General features: G+C 47.7%; 1 protein-coding gene and 1 non-coding gene across 3 annotated transcripts; both read left to right on the plus strand.

The window, feature by feature from the left end:
* The first annotated feature begins 4,200 nt into the window (after window positions 1–4,200).
* EIF5 (eukaryotic translation initiation factor 5) lies at window positions 4,201–12,087 on the plus strand. Of its 2 annotated transcripts, XM_087747795.1 has the most exons (13): window positions 4,201–4,341; window positions 4,510–4,702; window positions 6,032–6,228; window positions 6,782–7,061; window positions 7,338–7,419; window positions 7,652–7,824; window positions 8,148–8,259; window positions 8,830–8,969; window positions 9,498–9,656; window positions 9,852–10,013; window positions 10,304–10,468; window positions 10,740–10,874; window positions 11,688–12,087. In XM_087747795.1, the coding sequence occupies exons 4-13, from the start codon at window positions 6,990–6,992 to the stop codon at window positions 11,778–11,780; spliced, it is 1,293 nt and encodes a 430-aa protein (XP_087603921.1). In that variant the 5' UTR covers window positions 4,201–4,341; window positions 4,510–4,702; window positions 6,032–6,228; window positions 6,782–6,989; the 3' UTR covers window positions 11,781–12,087. The 2 variants fall into 2 exon arrangements, with proteins under 2 accessions (XP_087603921.1, XP_087603920.1); XM_087747794.1 differs by lacking the exon at window positions 6,032–6,228.
* LOC148056860 (small nucleolar RNA SNORA28) lies at window positions 8,619–8,742 on the plus strand. The gene has a single exon (XR_015702414.1). It is a non-coding gene; the product is annotated as a small nucleolar RNA SNORA28 (small nucleolar RNA).
* Window positions 12,088–17,959: the final 5,872 nt, after the last annotated feature.

A 17,959-nucleotide genomic window follows, 5' to 3' on the forward strand; every position in this document is an offset into this window, starting at 1 on the left:
ACAATTATTTTGGAAAGGGTATTCCAGCAAACATACATCCAGACGGAGCCAGGATACTCTCTGCCCACCTTAGCCTTACCCCTGGAAGCCCAAGTGACAACAGGCCCGTTAGGTTCGATGATGCTCTGGGAAGCCACCCCCTACTCTGTTTAATGCAACACGGTGAATGTACTCGGTGGTGGACGTAGCGTTGGTACAGGCGGGCAGCGACCCATCTCAGCAGACGACCCAGTGCGTGGGCCTCCTATCGCGCAGGGCTAACTGGAGAGTCAGGCCCAGCATCCCCTTAGCCCTGCTCCCCTACCCAGCCAGCCTGTACTCATCCCCCGCATTGCATCCCGATAGGAAACCCTAGGATATAGAAAAAGCATCCTTTTCCCTTAACACTTACAGCTATCAAACACTAGTTAATATTCTGCAGAGAAATCCGGCTGCTTCTCCTTGCTGAGGCACCTCCCTTACACAGGCAGATACTGGAAGGGAAAGAGGGAGGGCAGGAGGGAGCCTCACAGTGTCTATTGAGACGGTAACAACAGATTTGGGGCAGAGCCTGCCTCATGCTGTCAGCTGAACACTGGGCCCTTTCAGGGCACTCAGACCCAAACACTAGCTGGGAGATTTTAGCATTTCTGCACAGTAATAGAAGCAGCAAAAACAACTACCACAAATAATGGGTATATGTGTATCTAACACCATACACTTGCTCTGCTTTTTTTCTCTGTTTACTGATTCCTGAACTACTAATAACAGCTAGCAAGAAGGATAATGTTGCAGAGCATGGAAAGGAAGGCATTTCACAAAGTGAGTCTCCCCGAGATAAACAGTGAGCTGCCAGACAGCAATGAGTGTGGAGCTCCTGAACAGTAAAACCAGAATCAACCTCTGCCCTTGCTACTGATCAGTGCCTAGCGTCAATCCCGACGGATTTTGGACTCATGCTTCCCCAAAGGTTGCCCATTCAAACCTGGCATGTAAATAATTAAACTTTCTCTACACATTTCCAAGATAGGAAGAAGAAAGGCTATTGCTATTCAGGGTTCAGTGTAGCTATACTTAATCTTGGCCCTCTTTCCATCTTCTGAAATTACTGAAATTACAGCCAAAGCTGTGGAGACGGCATGACGAGGAATCACTTACTCAGCTGCTAAGGGTTCCTGCCTGCACTGGACAAAATAACAGCTCTGAACCAGCCACTGGGAGATAACACGTGTGGCTTACAGCAGAGAAAAAACATTCTTCAAGGCCAAGGTTACCAAGTGGGTATTGAAATAGAGTTATGTTTATAGCTAACCACATCACTGATAGAAGACGAACTTGCTGAAGAATAAACCGCAGACAGGACACAAGGTTGTCTATCAGAGAATATAAACACACATGATTACAATGCCCATTTTTGAAGATTTACATTTTAAATATAGACTTATATTAAGACTTCCAATAGAATTTTGATTTTGCTGCATTATCACAGACATTGACTCTTTGTTATTTTTAATAAAAACTGACTAAGGCAACATAGAACAAACTTGAATTGTTCAAGGCTGAACTGAATGATAATACAGCATTCCTGCGATAAGGAAACGCACCCTAAGGTCCACTGGGGAAACTTCCCGTTCTCAGGCACGAAACCACTTCCAAACCCCAACTTACTAATGCCATTTAAAATGCCTTAACTACAATAGTATATATAAAACCTGCTTAGTTTTTACCAGTGAAATGCAAAGCACACAAGCGGTCTGTATTTTGAAGGTCAGAAAAGCAATGTGAACTATGAACTTCAGGATTCATGAAACCATGACATTTGAAAGCGGGCGGAAAGAAAATATTTTTCTCTCTTGTCCAAGCCACGAGATACTAAAATGAACAAACCATAAATATTAAGATTCAGTAAAAATATTTGGGATCCAACATTTAATATTAATGAATTGTTCTGGTGAGAAAAAATTCAACGACACACCAAGACAACAATAATCCACAATTTTAGTCTGTTTTGTATAATCCAGGAGAATATCATATGACTTCATCTGTATGGGACCTGTGTTTTGCAGAAGGAACACTACCTTAAAAGGTAACTCTTTAACTTAATGATGGCAATTTATATACTATAAAATTAAAAAAAAATCCTTCTTTATGCTACTAATCGTAACTGTTCAGAGTTATTCATTATGTCAAATAGTACCAAAGCCAGGGTCTCGTTTCCCTTTTGGTGATCAGTAAAGTGGTGTTGGCAGCAGCATGCTTTAACACTTGTAATTTATTAACCTCATAGGTGTTGTAGCATGGAACTAAAGCCACAGACAGGAGGCATTTAGCAAGTTACACATGCTGCATATTTTCACAGCAAAGGAGTTCCTGCTGTGCTCTTCTTGCCTCCCACATTTTTATGATTTTTTTCCCCTCACGGTAACTGCCAAGCCTCACATATTTTGGAGACGCTTCCTTATTTTGCCCTAACCCTATTTCTCATGTTTTAGAAAGTGTTGCTGTGTATTTATCAAGGAGACATTTAACATATCCTGAAGAATATTTAACTTTTTCAAATGCAGATAGTGAAGTCCAAGACAGACTCACATGACGTTTTACAGGCAGTGTCCTGGCTACAAAGATTTGCTATTCCATAGGCTGAAAAGAGACGTGTAACTAGGGCAGCAGCCATCACGTAGGAGGGTCTTGTTAGAAAGAACTGAGATGTGCATGTTTATCTCTGGTTGCTCCAGCTGAGGGAACAAGATTTTTATTATTGTGTGTCACTGGAAGTGTTCATAACAATAGCCCAGCTTTTATGATTTCTAAGCAAACCTCTTTTATCAGTCACCTTCATATTTTAATGCAGTTCTTTTGCATATCACACCAAAAATGTTCGAGAGAGATATACTTGAAGGTTCAATAGGAGGGGTGTTTCCTTTGACCACATCAACACGTTATCAGAGTCAGCCGGGAAACCTATGTGTCAAAACTAACTTCAGGCAGGAAGAGATTTAGAGTATATGACATTATTTAATGTCACTACGAGTTTTATCTTCATTCCCTCTCTTTTCCTCTATACACCCACATAGCCATCAAGAAGCTTTACAACATTCTTCAGCAAGACACGGTGAGAGGAACTGAGGAGTATTGCTGGGAGTATTTATAGGGGTAAGAGAGTTGGTTCATCACTCAGTTGAAAGTCAAAAAAAGTTCTTTGCCACTTGAACATTATTCGCATTTTAGAATGTCCAAAATACGTAATTCCTGTGATACTGAAAGAGCGAAGATGGAAGAAGATGGGAAAGAATAGAGCACAGGGAAGAAAGGACCAGTTTTCTGCTTTTTAAGTGAATGTAAACCTGAGCATGTATTTCATCCAGGGTCCCAATTCAGCTAAGGACAGCTGGCAACATTTTACATTGAGAACAGAGAGTATATGCACACAGCGATTGTATCATCCTTTGCAAGACAGCCCAAGCACCCAGAGCTACCCAAAGCTGAGTCTTTATGACACTGAAGCTAAATAAGAGGCTCTTTCCTGCACCCTGAAAGCAGGCTGGACAGGAAAAACACAACTTATGCAGCAACTTAATTGCTTTAAATTATTTGTAATACAGTTTCTGTGATGTCAACCATTCGGTCATTGCCGGTCTATTACGAGCCGAAACCCACCCAAATTTTCATTCCTACAGCATTGCAGGCTTCGCTTCCACCAGAAGCGCGGCCCCGCAGCTCCGCCGGCCTCCCCCGGGCCTGCCCGCTGCCTGCGTGTGGAAATCGAGGGCGGGGAGCGGGACTCGGGCCTTCCCCGAAGCGCCCGGCGCCGCCGGCCTGCGCGGGCCCGGCCCCCACGCGAGGGGCGCTTCTGGGCCGCGGGGGCTGCGGCGCCCCGCTCGCCTCCCCGAGAGCCACGGCGGCCCTGAGGGGAAGCCGAGGGGCCCCTCCCTGCCGCGGGGCGCGAAGCGGCGCTGACCGCAGCGGGCCGGGGGGAGGTCTCTCGGCACGGCCGGGGGAAGGCGAGGGGAGGCCGGGCGAGGCGGGGGCAGGAGGGAAGGCCCAGGCCCCGCCGCACTGACTCAGCCCTCGCCCGCCCCCCCCGGCCCGTTCCCGCACTCTCTCGCGAGACTGGGGGGCTGTAGACGCGATGTCCTTCGGGGCACTGGCGGGGGGAGGGCGGAGGGGGAGGGAGGCGAAGCCAGGGGTGTTTTGATTGATAGCGGTCGCCGCCAGTGGGTGGGGGGGACGGCGAGCCCTCAGCCAATAGCTTCGCCCCAAGGCGAGGGGCGAGCCAATGGAGGGGCTGGGGAGGCGGGGCACGCCGCTGGCTGATTGATCCCAGCTTTGGCGTTGTTCAGTCAGAGCGAGAACATTCTAGAGGTGAGTACGGGGCAGCCATTGCCGGGGTCCCGTCAACCGCCCCCTTCTGCCTGAGCTGCGCGCCGGCCGCCGCCTCTCCCTCCCCCCTTCCCTTTTCTCCCCCCCTCCTCCTCCCTCTCCTCACAGGTGTCGCCGCTAACGATGCCCCTGATTGTGTCTTGCCCGCAGATTGCCCGGCATTGCTGTCCCTGCTGATACCGCCCGCCCCAGGACGCCGGGACCCGGAGGCTGCGGCGTCCGCCTCCGCCTCCCTCTCCGTCTGGATATAAGCGCCCCCACGGCCCTGTTCTCCTCGCATACTCGGCTTCGTCGCAGCCCGGGGCGAGCAGCGTTGGGTTTATGTCTTTATTGGACGAAAACGGTGAGTATTAGGACTGGGTTAGGGCGGATGAGGGCAGTCGGGATCGAGAGGAGGCTTTGGGTCCTGAGAAAGGTGGGGGGAACGGGCGGGCGCCTTCGGGTTGTGGGGCGTCGGGTTGTGGGTGAACGGTGGGTAGGGGGAGAGGTTTTGTGTAACGAAGTGTCCGGGACCTTGATAGGAGCGGGGAGAGAAACGGGGGCGGGGGGGGGGATAAAAAACCAAATCCCCCAACGCTTCAATTGCGCCCTTTTGCTGGATTTTTTTGGTTGGTTGGGTTTTTTTTTCTTTTTTTCCTTTTTTTCTTTAATGCCCACCAGCGCCATGCGACGAGACAAGATGGCGGCGGCTGGGGCCGCGCCTCCCCGTGCTGTGGGCGGGCGGGGCGGGGAGGGGAGGGGGCGCGCGGCGGGGGGAGCTGTGGCGCAGTTACAAACCCGGGGGGGGGGGGAGCGGCTGCTCCGCGAGGGGGAGCCCCCGGGGGGGACAAGGAGCGGGGGGGCAGCCGCGGAGCGTCCCCCTGCCGCGGCTGGAGAGCGCACGCGTGGCTGGGGGTGACTTCCCCCCTCTCTTCCAGGGCTGACTCAGTGCTTAATTGCTGCATTTATGACTCATCACAGGGCTGAGTGGGGCGGGGAAACGGCGCTTTGAAGCGGGGAGTCTGTCTGGCTTCCCGCTTTCTCCTCTGTGCATAGCATATGGGGGGTGGGGTGTGCTTGGGATGAGATGTCCTAGGGACCAGGAGAGGGAGCTTTAGTCTACGGCAGACAAAAGCTGTAATCTGGAAGGAGGGGAAACCGCCCGTTCTGTCTGAGAGCTCATGCTCAGTCACCGAGATACCTGCTTCCTCAGCGCTGCTGCGAGCACGTGGTCGGGTCACATGGTGGCTCTTTTTAGACATTTTGGGGAAGGAAGCCTCGTGCTTGACACAAAGTCCACGGTGCGCTTTTCGCTGAGGAAGGGCAGAACTGTATCTGGGATAATGAAGAACATGAGGCACATACAAATCTATTTGGTTCCTGTGTAAAGAATTTGGAAGCCTGAGTGGAGGGACTCAGACCACGTGGATAGACGTGCATATATACTTACGCATAAATACTAAGAGGGCTATTTTAATGTGTCAACGCTTCTGTCATTAATGATAACAACATGATGACGTGTCAGAATAGCTGTGCTGTAGTCAGGGTTGCCTGTGTAGTCAACCAGCTGTGGCTTAAGTACTCTTAGATCTGATTATAGAGACACATGTTAATTTAAATATGTAAATACTGCTTAAGGCAACTTTAATAATAGGATTCATCCTCCTTCCCCTTCCTCCCCCCTTCCCCTAAGAAAAAAATCAACTGGAAAAGCTGCTGCACTGCTCTGTACCTCTGCATTGCTAGGCTTTCTACAGTGAAGCAACTTATGTCAGACTTTATCAGGCTTATTGTTAAGTCAAAACTCAACAGAAGCTGCTATGAGAATCCATAAGTGAGAGGGAGAATTACCTAATTTTCAACTCTTTTCCACTCCGATCCAAAAAACTGGTAAGCCATGTAAAAATTATGTTGGGCTACAGATTGCTGCTGCTTCATCTTACTGATACTTCTCAACATTCTGACAGACTTCGGTTTATGTGATAGGTTCATGCTATGATGTGGAATTTGAAACTGTTTTCCAGACCTTTCTCCTGCTTCCTGCAGCCTGAAACGTGTCATATGAGCCTCTTGGTGTAAGAGCCATTGGTCTCCATAATAAATCACCCAGTGTTCCTTTCCCTTCCTTATTGATTGCAGCACTCCTTCAGGAGTTAATTGTACAGAAAATAGTCTTAAGCTGTTCAGTGCTTTTTGGGTAATGAGAAAGAAGAGGGTGGAAAGCGCTCTGGTGTAGTTGAGGAAAAGTTATTTAGCAGTACAATTCAAGGCTATTATTTTCAGTTCCAGAAGTTGAAGAAAGCCATAGCATAAAGAATGTGCTTTTTTTGTTGTTGTTCTCCTTTTCACCCTAAATAAAGTCCCTTTTGTAGCTCTGTAGCAGAATCTGATTGGTGCACATTAAGATAAACTTAATTTCTTTTCTGTTTATTAACACTTGCAGAGCTGTTGCGCAGCCACTGGTACCTGTATTGGGGAAACATAGCATACAAGCAAGAACCTTACAGCCTCAGTGGCGAAAATTTTTTCATGTCAGAGACCGAGAACTCTTGCAGTCGTTTATGTCATCCCGTCTTCTCCAGACAGAAGATACCAAAAAACTGCAATCAAAGATCTCTTCATCTTATTGATAAAGCTACTAATAAGGCAAAATGTCTGTCAACGTCAACCGCAGTGTTTCAGATCAGTTCTATCGCTACAAAATGCCCCGTCTGATTGCCAAGGTAATTTCCTAACCATTAGTGGTAAGTAGGTAGTGTTTCATGTTGCTTGCTGCCTTGATAGAAGAGAAATAGAGATGTGAGGTAATGATGCCAATGTTTAGCCAGTCATAGGGCAAGGAGGATGTCTGCTCCTTTCTGTCCAGACTAAGTGCACATTACCTCTTCTAAGAAGACGCACTTCAAAGCAGGACTTTGGTGTAGTGACATGAGGAATACATACTGGGTTTGGCTGTTGAGTCACTTAATCTTAAAACGCCCTTTTTTTTTTTTCTTTAGGTGGAGGGCAAAGGGAATGGAATAAAGACGGTTATAGTCAACATGGTTGACGTTGCAAAGGCGCTTAATCGGCCTCCAACGTGTAAGTAGACTGGAGTGACATGGCGGTTTTTTTATGCTTTTGTGTTTGAAGCAGTAGTGTTAAGTAGCTAATAAAGCATTAATTAGTACTGTTTTTTCAAGATTCGTAAGGAGGAAATGTGATTATCTCAGAATTAAATAATGAACAGAAAGAAGCAGTGGCATATTTACTTGCTGTTAAAAATCACAGTGAAGATACGAGGGCAGTGGTGGTTATTATACTTTCTTTACAGATCCTACCAAATTTTTTGGTTGTGAGCTGGGAGCACAGACCCAGTTTGATGTTAAGAATGACCGTTACATTGTCAATGGATCTCATGAGGCGAATAAGCTGCAAGACATGTTGGATGGATTCATTAAAAAATTTGTTCTCTGTCCTGAGTGTGAGAATCCTGAAACTGATCTGGTGAGTGCTCTCCCTCTGTATTAATGGTAATGCTGTGGAAATACTTCATTAGATGTTTATGGAAGTGGTGCAAAGTTAATGGCTGACTTCAGTACCTATGAAGAGAAAATCCAGTATACACCCACCTGCGCTTGGAAGGTTTTAGACTTCTAACAGCCCAAAACTTCTACTACTGCTAAACTTGCTCTGTTGGGGGTGATGTAAAGTATTTTAAACCTCTGGCTTAATCCTGTGGAGGTGGTAATGTAAACATCAGGTTTAGGCTTTAATGCATACTTGTTTTGTAAGTGATGTGTTAACTGGAGGTTGTTCTTTTTGTACAGCATGTCAATCCTAAGAAACAAACTATAGGTAACTCTTGCAAAGCCTGTGGCTATCGAGGCATGCTTGACACAAACCATAAACTCTGCACGTTCATTCTCAAAAACCCACCTGGTAAGTGTATTTCCTTATTTGTTGGGGGTAAAGGGAACTTCTTCAGTGTGAGTGCTGTTAATGGAAGTAGAAAAACAGCTAGCTTGCATCTAATTAAAGTGTAAAAAGGCTCCAGCATACTCCTGGAGGACATTTGTAGGTTAGGATGAAGTAGCTGTGCTCATAGTTTCCATATGAGTAGTCTCTTCCCTTGTCATCTTGTATTCTTCAAGTAGAAATGTCTGTGAAAAGCTGCATTTGCCTGTGCTGGACAAAACTGAGTAGGAGGAGAGCTGGTCAGCAGGTGCTCCTTGCAGTTTTGCCCTTAAGTCAGCATGAAGTAAAAGCAGTGTAGTAAATGCTAACTGTAACATACGTGCAAGCAACACTCTGTAGTAAGCATCTAGTTGCCTGCTGCAATTTAAGCTTGCTAGAATAGAAAAGTCTAACCTATTCCAGGGGTCTCTGCTTTGTGAGGTCTCCTGTTATATGGACTTGGACAACCTTGTTATGGATTTGGCAGAGGTGCAATAGTGCAGGGACTTCATTCTATGAACTAGAGAAAGCTAAAACACTAAAATTCACTTGCAGAAAGTGGTGACACTGGTACAGGAAAGAAAGAAAAGGAAAAGAAGAACAGAAAAGGCAAGGACAAAGAGAATGGTTCTGTGTCCAGCAATGAGACACTTCCGCCCCCACCTCCAGAGGAGATTACTGCTCCACAGGTTGTGGTGAGTAGAAGGGGAAGTGGGGAGGTGAGGGTGTGTGGCGTCGTGCTCTGATTTAAAACTTTAAATCACTGGTATTCCTTGCAAGTCAACATCGCACTGTAAGTTCTTACTGTATCCAGAACTTCACTGCTGGAATAAAGTATTCCTGTCCCCCTTCAACAGCAGCTTCATCAGCTCTTCAGTAACAGTCAGTACGTGTGCTCCTTGCTAAGTGAAAGCTGCGTATCCTTGACAATCCAGGTCCCTGGAAAGGAGTAGTTCATGAGTGTATGTACTAGGTAGAGTGGTGAAACACCACACTTAAGTAATCCTACAGATGGCTGCAAACACATGTCTAGCTTCCATTACTTCTTTCCTACATCTGCCCTTTCCTTGTTGTGTTTGACAATCAGTGTAACCCTCTCTTTAGGGAAAAATCAAAAATACTTGTTTATAAAAATGCTCTCAAGTCTGTGTCTAGAAACAACACTCATCTGTTACTAAGCTTGTAACATTGTATGAACCTGTTGGTTTGGTTTTGTTTTTTAGGAGGAGGAGGATGATGATGACTGGGGTGAAGACACAACAGAAGAAGCCCAGAGGCGTAGAATGGATGAAATCAGTGACCATGCAAAGAACCTCACACTTAGTGAAGATCTGGAAAGAACAGTGGAGGAGAGAGTCAACATACTGTTTGATTTTGTGAAGGTGAGTATTCTGTCGTCATGTGCTTGGTACCCACTCTGCTGTAGTTGTACAAAATGTTGGTAAGGAGACTAAGAGCAAGCTGCTTAAGCTTTTGCCAGAGCACCGCTTCCGCCAGCGGGGAAGGAAGTGGTGCAACAGAGCATGGACACAGACCTCAGTAGCTTTAAAAGGTTTCTACCTGTTCCTATCTTGCAGAAAAAGAAGGAAGAAGGTGTCATTGATACTTCTGACAAAGACATTGTAGCAGAAGCAGAGAGACTGGATGTAAAGGCTATGGGCCCTCTAGTTCTCACTGAAGTCCTTTTCGACGAAAAGATTCGTGAACAGATAAGGAAATACAGGCGTCACTTCCTTCGTGTAAGCAGTCTCCTCTTCCGCACCCACCATAACAACTGTTGTGTTGGGTTTTTGTAGCAACTGCTTGACTGAGTTCTGGATTGCTTGGTACTGTGGGGAAGAAGGCTTTTTGTAGGAGTGGTTTTGTTTGGTTTTAAACCATTACTTATTAGCTGGGGAAGACTGCTGGGAAGGGATAGTATGAGCCATTGTAAATTTTGCTGTCTCATTGAGTTGAGAGCAGAAGCAGCAGCTCTTTCTGGAGAGGAAAAAAAGCTAACTTAATCACTTTGGTTTTATCACAATTCTAGTTCTGCCACAACAACAAGAAAGCTCAGAGGTACCTTCTCCATGGCTTTGAGTGTGTGGTAGCCATGCATCAGTCTCAGCTTATTTCTAAAATACCACATATTTTGAAGGAAATGTATGATGCAGATCTTCTGGAAGAAGAAGTCATCCTTGGCTGGGCAGAAAAGGTAAGGGGTAGTATTTCACATACCATACCAGTGGAGTACCTGAATGTAGCATGTGGCATCTGGTTTCTCCATTCTGGTGCAGCTTCCTGTGCAGTTGTCTTTGAACAACTAATCCGAGCTGTGTTACTGTCTGGGAGAAACCTCCCTTTCAAAACCGGGTTGTTGAAGGCAGTGGGGTGAGGTTAGAGCTCTAAGGCACTTTGTGTTGGGGTGTGATCTGGTGTATGCTCCTTCAGCGTTCAAGCGAAGTCTCTGAACTTCTGTCTTTCAGGCCTCAAAGAAATACGTTTCAAAGGAGCTTGCCAAAGAAATCCGTGTCAAAGCAGAACCATTTATTAAATGGCTAAAGGAAGCTGAAGAAGAATCTTCCGGTAATGAAGAAGAGGATGAAGATGAAAACATAGAGGTTAGAAACGCTCACTGTAAACAGCTCCAAGGTTGCACTGTTCCTGCACGTTTAAGTCTTGTACTTGTCCTGGTGCACTATAAAATAGCTTACTTCATCTGTTACTGTGCATGGGGGGCACTGGAGGAGCACCTCCTTCCTAGTGCTTTGGCTGTGCAGCAAAAACGCTCCGAGTCACTTGTCTACCTAAGATCGTCTTTGTAACGGTACAGGTGCATCTTAATGGCCCGGGACTTGCACTGGGCAATGGTACAAACGGTCTCTGCGCAGCAGTAGTGCATATAGTGGAAGATTGACAAGAGGTATTGAGCGTAGAGCCTCGTGTTTTGGAAGAGTTGGTGGGTGGGTCTGTGTTAGAAAGGCTGATTAAAGATCACATGGCTGTTTTCCTCACACTTCAGGCCTAGGTAAAATCTGTTGGCTACACTCCAGCTGACTCTGGCTGGGATTTTTTTTTTTGCTTGTGGGTTTTTTGTTTTGTTGCCTCCCAGTAGTACCTACTCCTGTTCCTGGATATGAGATCCTGCTTCCTGCAAGCACACGTGCACACCTCTGCCTTCTATAGACAGGCGTTAAGGTGTAGTTGTAGTTTCAGCATGCCTGAACTCAGGTTTCCTGTACAGCCTTAATTCTACCGGAAGGTGCTGCGCAGAGCGTTGCCCATCGCGGAGCAGCAGCGTGTTAGGCAGCTCCCAGCAGTTGACAGGAGGGCTGTTGAGCGGGAGGGTGTTGCAACTCCTGATGATAAAACGATTCTGGTGCTTAACGATGGCAGTAGGTGCTGTAGTAAAAGGAAGTGTCTTGTCTCCACAGGTGGTGTACTCTACAACTGCCAGTGTACCTAAAGTTGAAACTGTGAAGCCTGCAAACAGTAAAGATGACGATATTGATATTGATGCCATTTAAAGTGATGCAGCGTAGCTTCCAGCATAATAATGCAGACTTCTCCGCATTTTCTGCCAGAAGTGTGACTTGTATGTGCACAAGCTGAAATGGCTTAACATCCTGCTACTCTTTGTACTCTAAAATGTATCTTTTTACTGTGACTGGTCTTGTGTAACTAAGCCTAATACCAAGGAGTCAGCACGTCGGTGAACTGATCTAGTTTGCAACTGGCATGTTCTATTTTGTTTTTCTAACTTGTGTTGGACACATGCTTGGAGCACATTTATACAGTTGTGGAAATAAAGGATTGGGGTTTGGTCAATCTTCATTTGTGACTCTGAACTCCCTTACTTCTTTTCCAAGTAAGTATTTACACAGCTTAATAAAATGTGCAAAGTTTGACACGAAACGACAAAAACCTCTTGAATGAGACAAAAAAAAAAATGGCCTTAGAGGCTGTTGCAACGGGGGAAGATATGAAATCAGGGCAAGAAGCGGGTGTTGGGTAATCTACAGTGTACAGATGCCAGCTGCTTAAAGCAGAAGGCGACTGTCTGGATTCTGATCCTCGCAGGCTTTTTTTTAACAAAAACATCCACGGGTGTTCACTTGTGTAAATTTGGGTTTGGTTTTGGTGGTTTGGTTTTTTTTTTTTTTTCTTTTTTAGGTTCTCGAAGCTTTGCTAAATACCAGTTTCAGTGCTTTGACTGGAGCTGGGAAATGGGTACCGCTGTTAGCGTGCAGTGCTGCTGAACAGCTGGGGAGGGGAGGGCGGGGGCTGCTGCCTTGAGCGCTTGTGTAGCTCTGGAAGTCGGTTTTGTGGGTCCGAGGCACCCGGTTCCTTCAGAAACGGTACCAAGGGAAACTGGGTTCATCTGAATCGGGAAAGGGATGCGGCACGGTGAGCGGCCTGGGAGTACGGGTCAGTGCAGGGTTTGGGGGAGGTTCTTGTCCTTCGCAGCCTTTTGCTCTGGAAAACGGAGACTGACACGAGCGTGACAATGGGGTTTTTCATTGTGAGATTCAGTATTTCCCGTTTTGAGAGACTGGGGCTCCAGCGCACAGCGAGCTGCTTACAGTCGGATGAAGGGGAGGATTTTGTGCGCTAGTGACAGTAGCGGGAGCTTGAGCTGCCCTTTGTCATCCCCGAAACGGGGGGCTGTAGGTCTGCGAGCTCGCTGTTGTGGGGCAGGAGGCCCCAGCATCAAACTGTCGCTTAGCGCTAGCAGCTGTGGCAAACGGCGTTCAAAAGATGGGGCGAAGCCATGAGGCACGTGGAAGTGTTCTTGGTTTACTTTCGATGGGTGTCTTATTGCAGTAGTATAAAAATGTATTTAAATTTAAAAAAAAAAAGTGTACTCCTGGCTCCTTCTTCCTCTTAAGAACACTTGTTCTCCTTTCTGTTTAAACTGGATTTCTGTTTCAAAAGTGTCGCTGCTTGTGCTTGCCGAGAACCTGGAAGGTGAACTGCTGATCCCTGTGTGACCTCTCCAGAAGCTCCCTCCTCCCGGCGCAGGCACAAGCCTCCCGCCTCCCTTGCGTTGGGTGCACACCATCACAGGCGTTTGTCCGCCGGGCTGGAAGCGGACTCTGGGAGGGGGAGGTCCTCTGGAGAAATGCCATGGAGCTGGTGGAGAGCTGGTGACTTTTGCCTGGTACTGCCGTAGAAAACTGTCCGGGCGGGTTTTAGTTCAGGTGGGTAGCGATAAGGGACTGGAATCTGCAGAACTTCTTTAAAGCCCAAAGGCTTTTAAAGGCCAGAGGGGCGGTGGCAGAGAGGGAAGGGTTAAAAAGACGGCCGGGTTGGAGGCCAGGTTTCAGCCCTGCTGGCCTGTACCAACAGGTCGGGCATTAGCTACACCCAGGAAACAAAACGGTTGGTGACGTGGGTGTAGGACTGCTCTTCCTGTTGTGCCTCCCTGGTAGTTGCCCACGTGTTGCGGTGGGAGGTGGGTGCTCGTACATCGGGCTGGTTCCTCGGGTGGGGGTCCGAGTTGGATTTGCCTTTGAGCAGAATTCCCGCTTGCGGAGGGGATACCGAGAAGCCTTGCATTTGCCCAGGAGTGCGTCGCAGCTGCGACGTTGACAAATGCTGTGGCCCCTTCACCAGCTGCAGCGCGGGCAGCACCCTCTCCTGATCCTCCGAGCCCGTCCTTCGCTAGCGTAGGTCAGAGCCTTCACCGACCCGACCGGTTGGTCCGCGCTGATGGTCTGCAGGCACGGCTTCGCGGATCCGGCGCGATACCGTCTCTAGGATGTGACCAGAAGGTGTCTGTCTGAAGTACGTGTTGTGCGGTGCTGGCTGCTGCCGGCTGTGACGGGGTGAAGCTTCGTTTAGGGTGTAGTTACTTTCATTGTAGAGCAGGCTTGATCGCAGTTGCAGGCTGCTGCCAAAGGCGATAATCTCTTTTTCCTCCCCAAGACCTAGTGACTAGCAGGACAGCCTGTTCCCTCCAGTAGGGAAACTAGGAAATAAATCCACCAGAAAAAAAAGTGTTTTCCATAGGATCAGTGAACTGATGATGTCATAGCAAAGCTATATGATGGTAGATTTGGAGTAAACACGGTGGGAGCGCGCAGGGAGTGGAAGCGTTGCTGCCTGTGGCAGCCTACAGGTGGGTCAGATGAAGTGTGTTACAAAGTGGTGCCCTAATGTTCAGACACGGGGCATGGAAGCAGCGAGGCCACCACTGACTGGGAAATGCCTGGCACTCAGTCACGCTTCTCACCCTGTTCTCACATACACATGGCTCTTTCCATCTCGGATCGTTGGGATTCCAGCAGCAAATAAAAACGTGTGTTTTGTGAGTATTTCTTTAGGGAAGGAAGAAGTCTGACTTAAAAGTTTCTCGAGTCTTTGAATTTATTGTAGCCGCTATCTGATTAAAAATAAGTACATCTTCAAAAGGCAACCTGGTGTTTGGATACAATCTGCTGGAAGCTTCAAAGAGACTCCTGGCACCTGGAAAGGGAACAGTAAGTGCCGGGTGAGTTGCCTCACTTCATCCCGTGCAGTCTCGCTGTTTAAAGCCCTCAGTGCGCATGCCGCCGTTTGGCGGGTGGAAGGTAGCGGCCGGTCCGTTAGCCTTCTCTTTACATCGTCTCCCTCCAGGAGCCTGCTGTCCGGAGCTTCGCTGCCGCTCGGCCACCTTCGGCGGCGGCTTCTCTTCGTCCAGCACAACGGGGAGCTTCTTGGCTGACGGCTTTCCCGGGGGCGGCATCGCCAGCAGGTGAAAGGAGCGCCGCGGCTTCAACCAGGGTTTGAAATCCTGATTGTTGTGTGTATCAGAAGTAAAATTACTCAATGAGAGCCTAAAAATTGTTATCAGAGGCCAGGGCCTCGCTCAGCTGGGTGTGGTAGGCGTGTATGATACGAAAGGACGCTCTTCGCTCCCGAGAGCGTACAGCTCGGCCACGTAGCGAGGCAATGACTAAAGATAAGGGAAAAGCGACCTGAAGGGATTGCAGTAGGCGTAGTACTGTGCTGAACGCTTTTTATTCCCCCTCGCTGTGGTAGCGGCTGCCCCAGCCAACGCAACCGCGATGCGATGCTCCCAAAGATGTCTGCTTTTTAAACACGGTGCGGTTTGCTCCGCGCGGCCTCTCGCGTGAGGCATTACCACGAGGTTATCGTTCCTCCCCGCTAAGATCTTCCTTGTTCTTTGGGCTGAGATACTCGCTCAAAGATCCCAATCTCCACCCGTGTCAAACAGCTCGGTTGATTTGTTGCTGGCCAGATGTGCCATAGAGTTAAGAGTTGATTTATAACTAATAAATAATGCTTAGTATGTGGGTGTATTCCAGTTGTGCAAGTTCTGAACCTCCATGTTTGAAAAGAGGAGGTATCACTGAAAAGTAGTTAATGTAGCCATCTGTAACACAGCTGTCCTTTCATTTGAGGGCTGCTACACGGCAGTAATAAAGGTGACAGCAATTCTGGGCTCCCAGTGAAACCAGTGAATGGAAACGGCAAGGAGAGATGAAAAAAAAGTAGGTGACCCACCAATTTGCCTTCCAAACTGTGGCAGCTACTTTCTTCTCAAACTAATTATTCTGAAAGAGCCTCGGAGGGCTGTTGCTGAGGCTTGACTCCTTGGCATTCAGTAACACCGCTGAACCGTGAAGATGTGGAACAGAAAACCCAGAAGTAAAGACAATAAAAAGCAGCTTGCAAACAAGGCTCTACAAAGCCTTATCTGTGAAATGCTGTTTGCAGGCTTAACTTTCAGCTTAAGTCTCGTGAAGTTCCTGGAGCCGTTGGGATCGCTTACCTGCGTGACAGGCTGCTGGCGTTGTCGATGGTTTTCATTTTGAAGGCAATCGTCTTGCTGCCGCAGAGGTGTCGGAGCCAGTCTCCGGACCTGGCACTGGTGAGGAGCTGCTCTGGGGCTGCTGACCAGCTTTCCCGGGATGTCACTTCCTCACCTGCTGTGGACCAGCACCGGGCTATCTCCACAGCTTCCTTAGAGCTGTTCTGATTGGCATCCATCAAGGATATGGCCCCAGCACTCAGGTGATGCTGCTTTTAATTCAGTAAAATTCTGCAACTCCTTAATGTTTTTTGGAGGAAAAAGAAAAAAATCTTGGATATCTTGGGTTAGGAACCCAAGAAACAGGGGTTCACCTGATCATAGTCAGTAAAACAGAGGGAACCGTTCCTTCTGTTGCGGTGAATGTTAGGAAAATGTTAAACCATTTTTATGGGCATCAGCTTGTCTACTTGCACATGCTTCCAAGCTGGTGTTTATTAAATAGCTAAGGCTCCTTAGTAATTTAGCCTCAGCAAACACCTGTGTCCTGGCTTTCTGTAAATGGGATGCCATTAGCTTCCAGTGGTGGCCACGCAAATCCATCATGAGCGAGCAGGTCCAGGCTGAAGCCTGGAAGCCAGGTCAGTAAGGCAAGGCTGGGACCAGCAAGGCCAGTGGCCGGGCACAGGCGTGCCCCCGTGGGCATGCCAGCTTCCCAGGGCCCCCAGCGTAGGAGCGGCTCCCGAGCCGAGGTGGGGAGGCCCCAGGCAGCTGCTCCCAGCTCCTTCTCACGCTGCTCCTTCCATGTCACTCAGCTCCAAGGTTACTCGGCTGCACCGTATCGGAGCTGACCTTGAGCACAGGCAGCCACGCACCTGCGAGGTGGGGGAAGAGGTTGCAGAGCCTGTTCCTGCTCCCAGGACCCTGCCATTTTCTGAGGCTGGAGCTGCAGAGTGCTGTTTTTCCCACTGCTAATCTTATCTCGTTACCGTGGTGGTAGATGCATTCTCTGCACCGTATTTTCTTTCCCAAGAGGGGAAGAGGTGATGCAAAAAGGAGAGCTCTGGTCTGAGCGTAGGGTCGTAGGCACTTCAGCCTTACATTGCAGATAAGGGAAGTATCGGCACCAGGAACTCCTCAACGGGAGGTTTGTGTGGGTGCTGCGTTATTCTCTCTGAATTTTTGCTTGATACTGATTTTTATATCTACCTGATATTAATAAAATTCAGCTACCAGCACTGACGTCAATGGAGTTTGGCTTTGTATCTGTGCAATTAAGGTAGACATCTGGCATCTTTAAAAGAAACATGAGGAAAGTGGATTTCCCCAGGAGAATCCCATCCCTGTGTTGTCAGAGAATTGTTAATAAATTATTAATTAATTAATAATCACTCTTATGGACAAATGTACAGGTATAAATTGTGAGCAGAGTAGCTCACATAGGAAAAGACTAAATAAAGAAGGAAAAGACTAAATAAAGAGACTAAGGCTTTTTCACATGGCCTCTGAGGCTGGGAAACCTGGATTTAAAGGCTTCCATCTCCTGCCTCCGTTGTTTCTTCAGCCTGTGCTCATATTCGGTATCAGGAGCCGGCGGTCCCAGCTGGACGTGCTGTGGGGCTCGGGGTGGTTACGGTCGGTGGGGGGGGAATGGGAAGCAGGAGCACAGCTGCGATGAGAGGAAAATACTGCTCTGTGTGGGAAGGTCACAGGATTTTAAATAATCTCTTTTAGGTTCTTATTTATCACCTGATGTTTAATCCAGGAGTTTGCATTCTCCATCCCTTCTCCATGAACAGGATGGCTAGATTTTAGTCTCCATTTATTCTGTTGAAAGACAAGATCCAGAAGACAGAAGGGGCAATTTTAAGGAAAAAGTCATTGACTATTGGTGGACTTTTAACAAAATCCAAAGAACCAGTTTATATGAGACAGATGATGTCAGGCAGG

Source organism: Nipponia nippon, unplaced genomic scaffold (assembly GCF_047370975.1).
Source record: "Nipponia nippon isolate SJK-2023a ecotype South Korea unplaced genomic scaffold, ASM4737097v1 scaffold_11, whole genome shotgun sequence".
Taxonomy (NCBI): Eukaryota; Metazoa; Chordata; class Aves; order Pelecaniformes; family Threskiornithidae; genus Nipponia; species Nipponia nippon.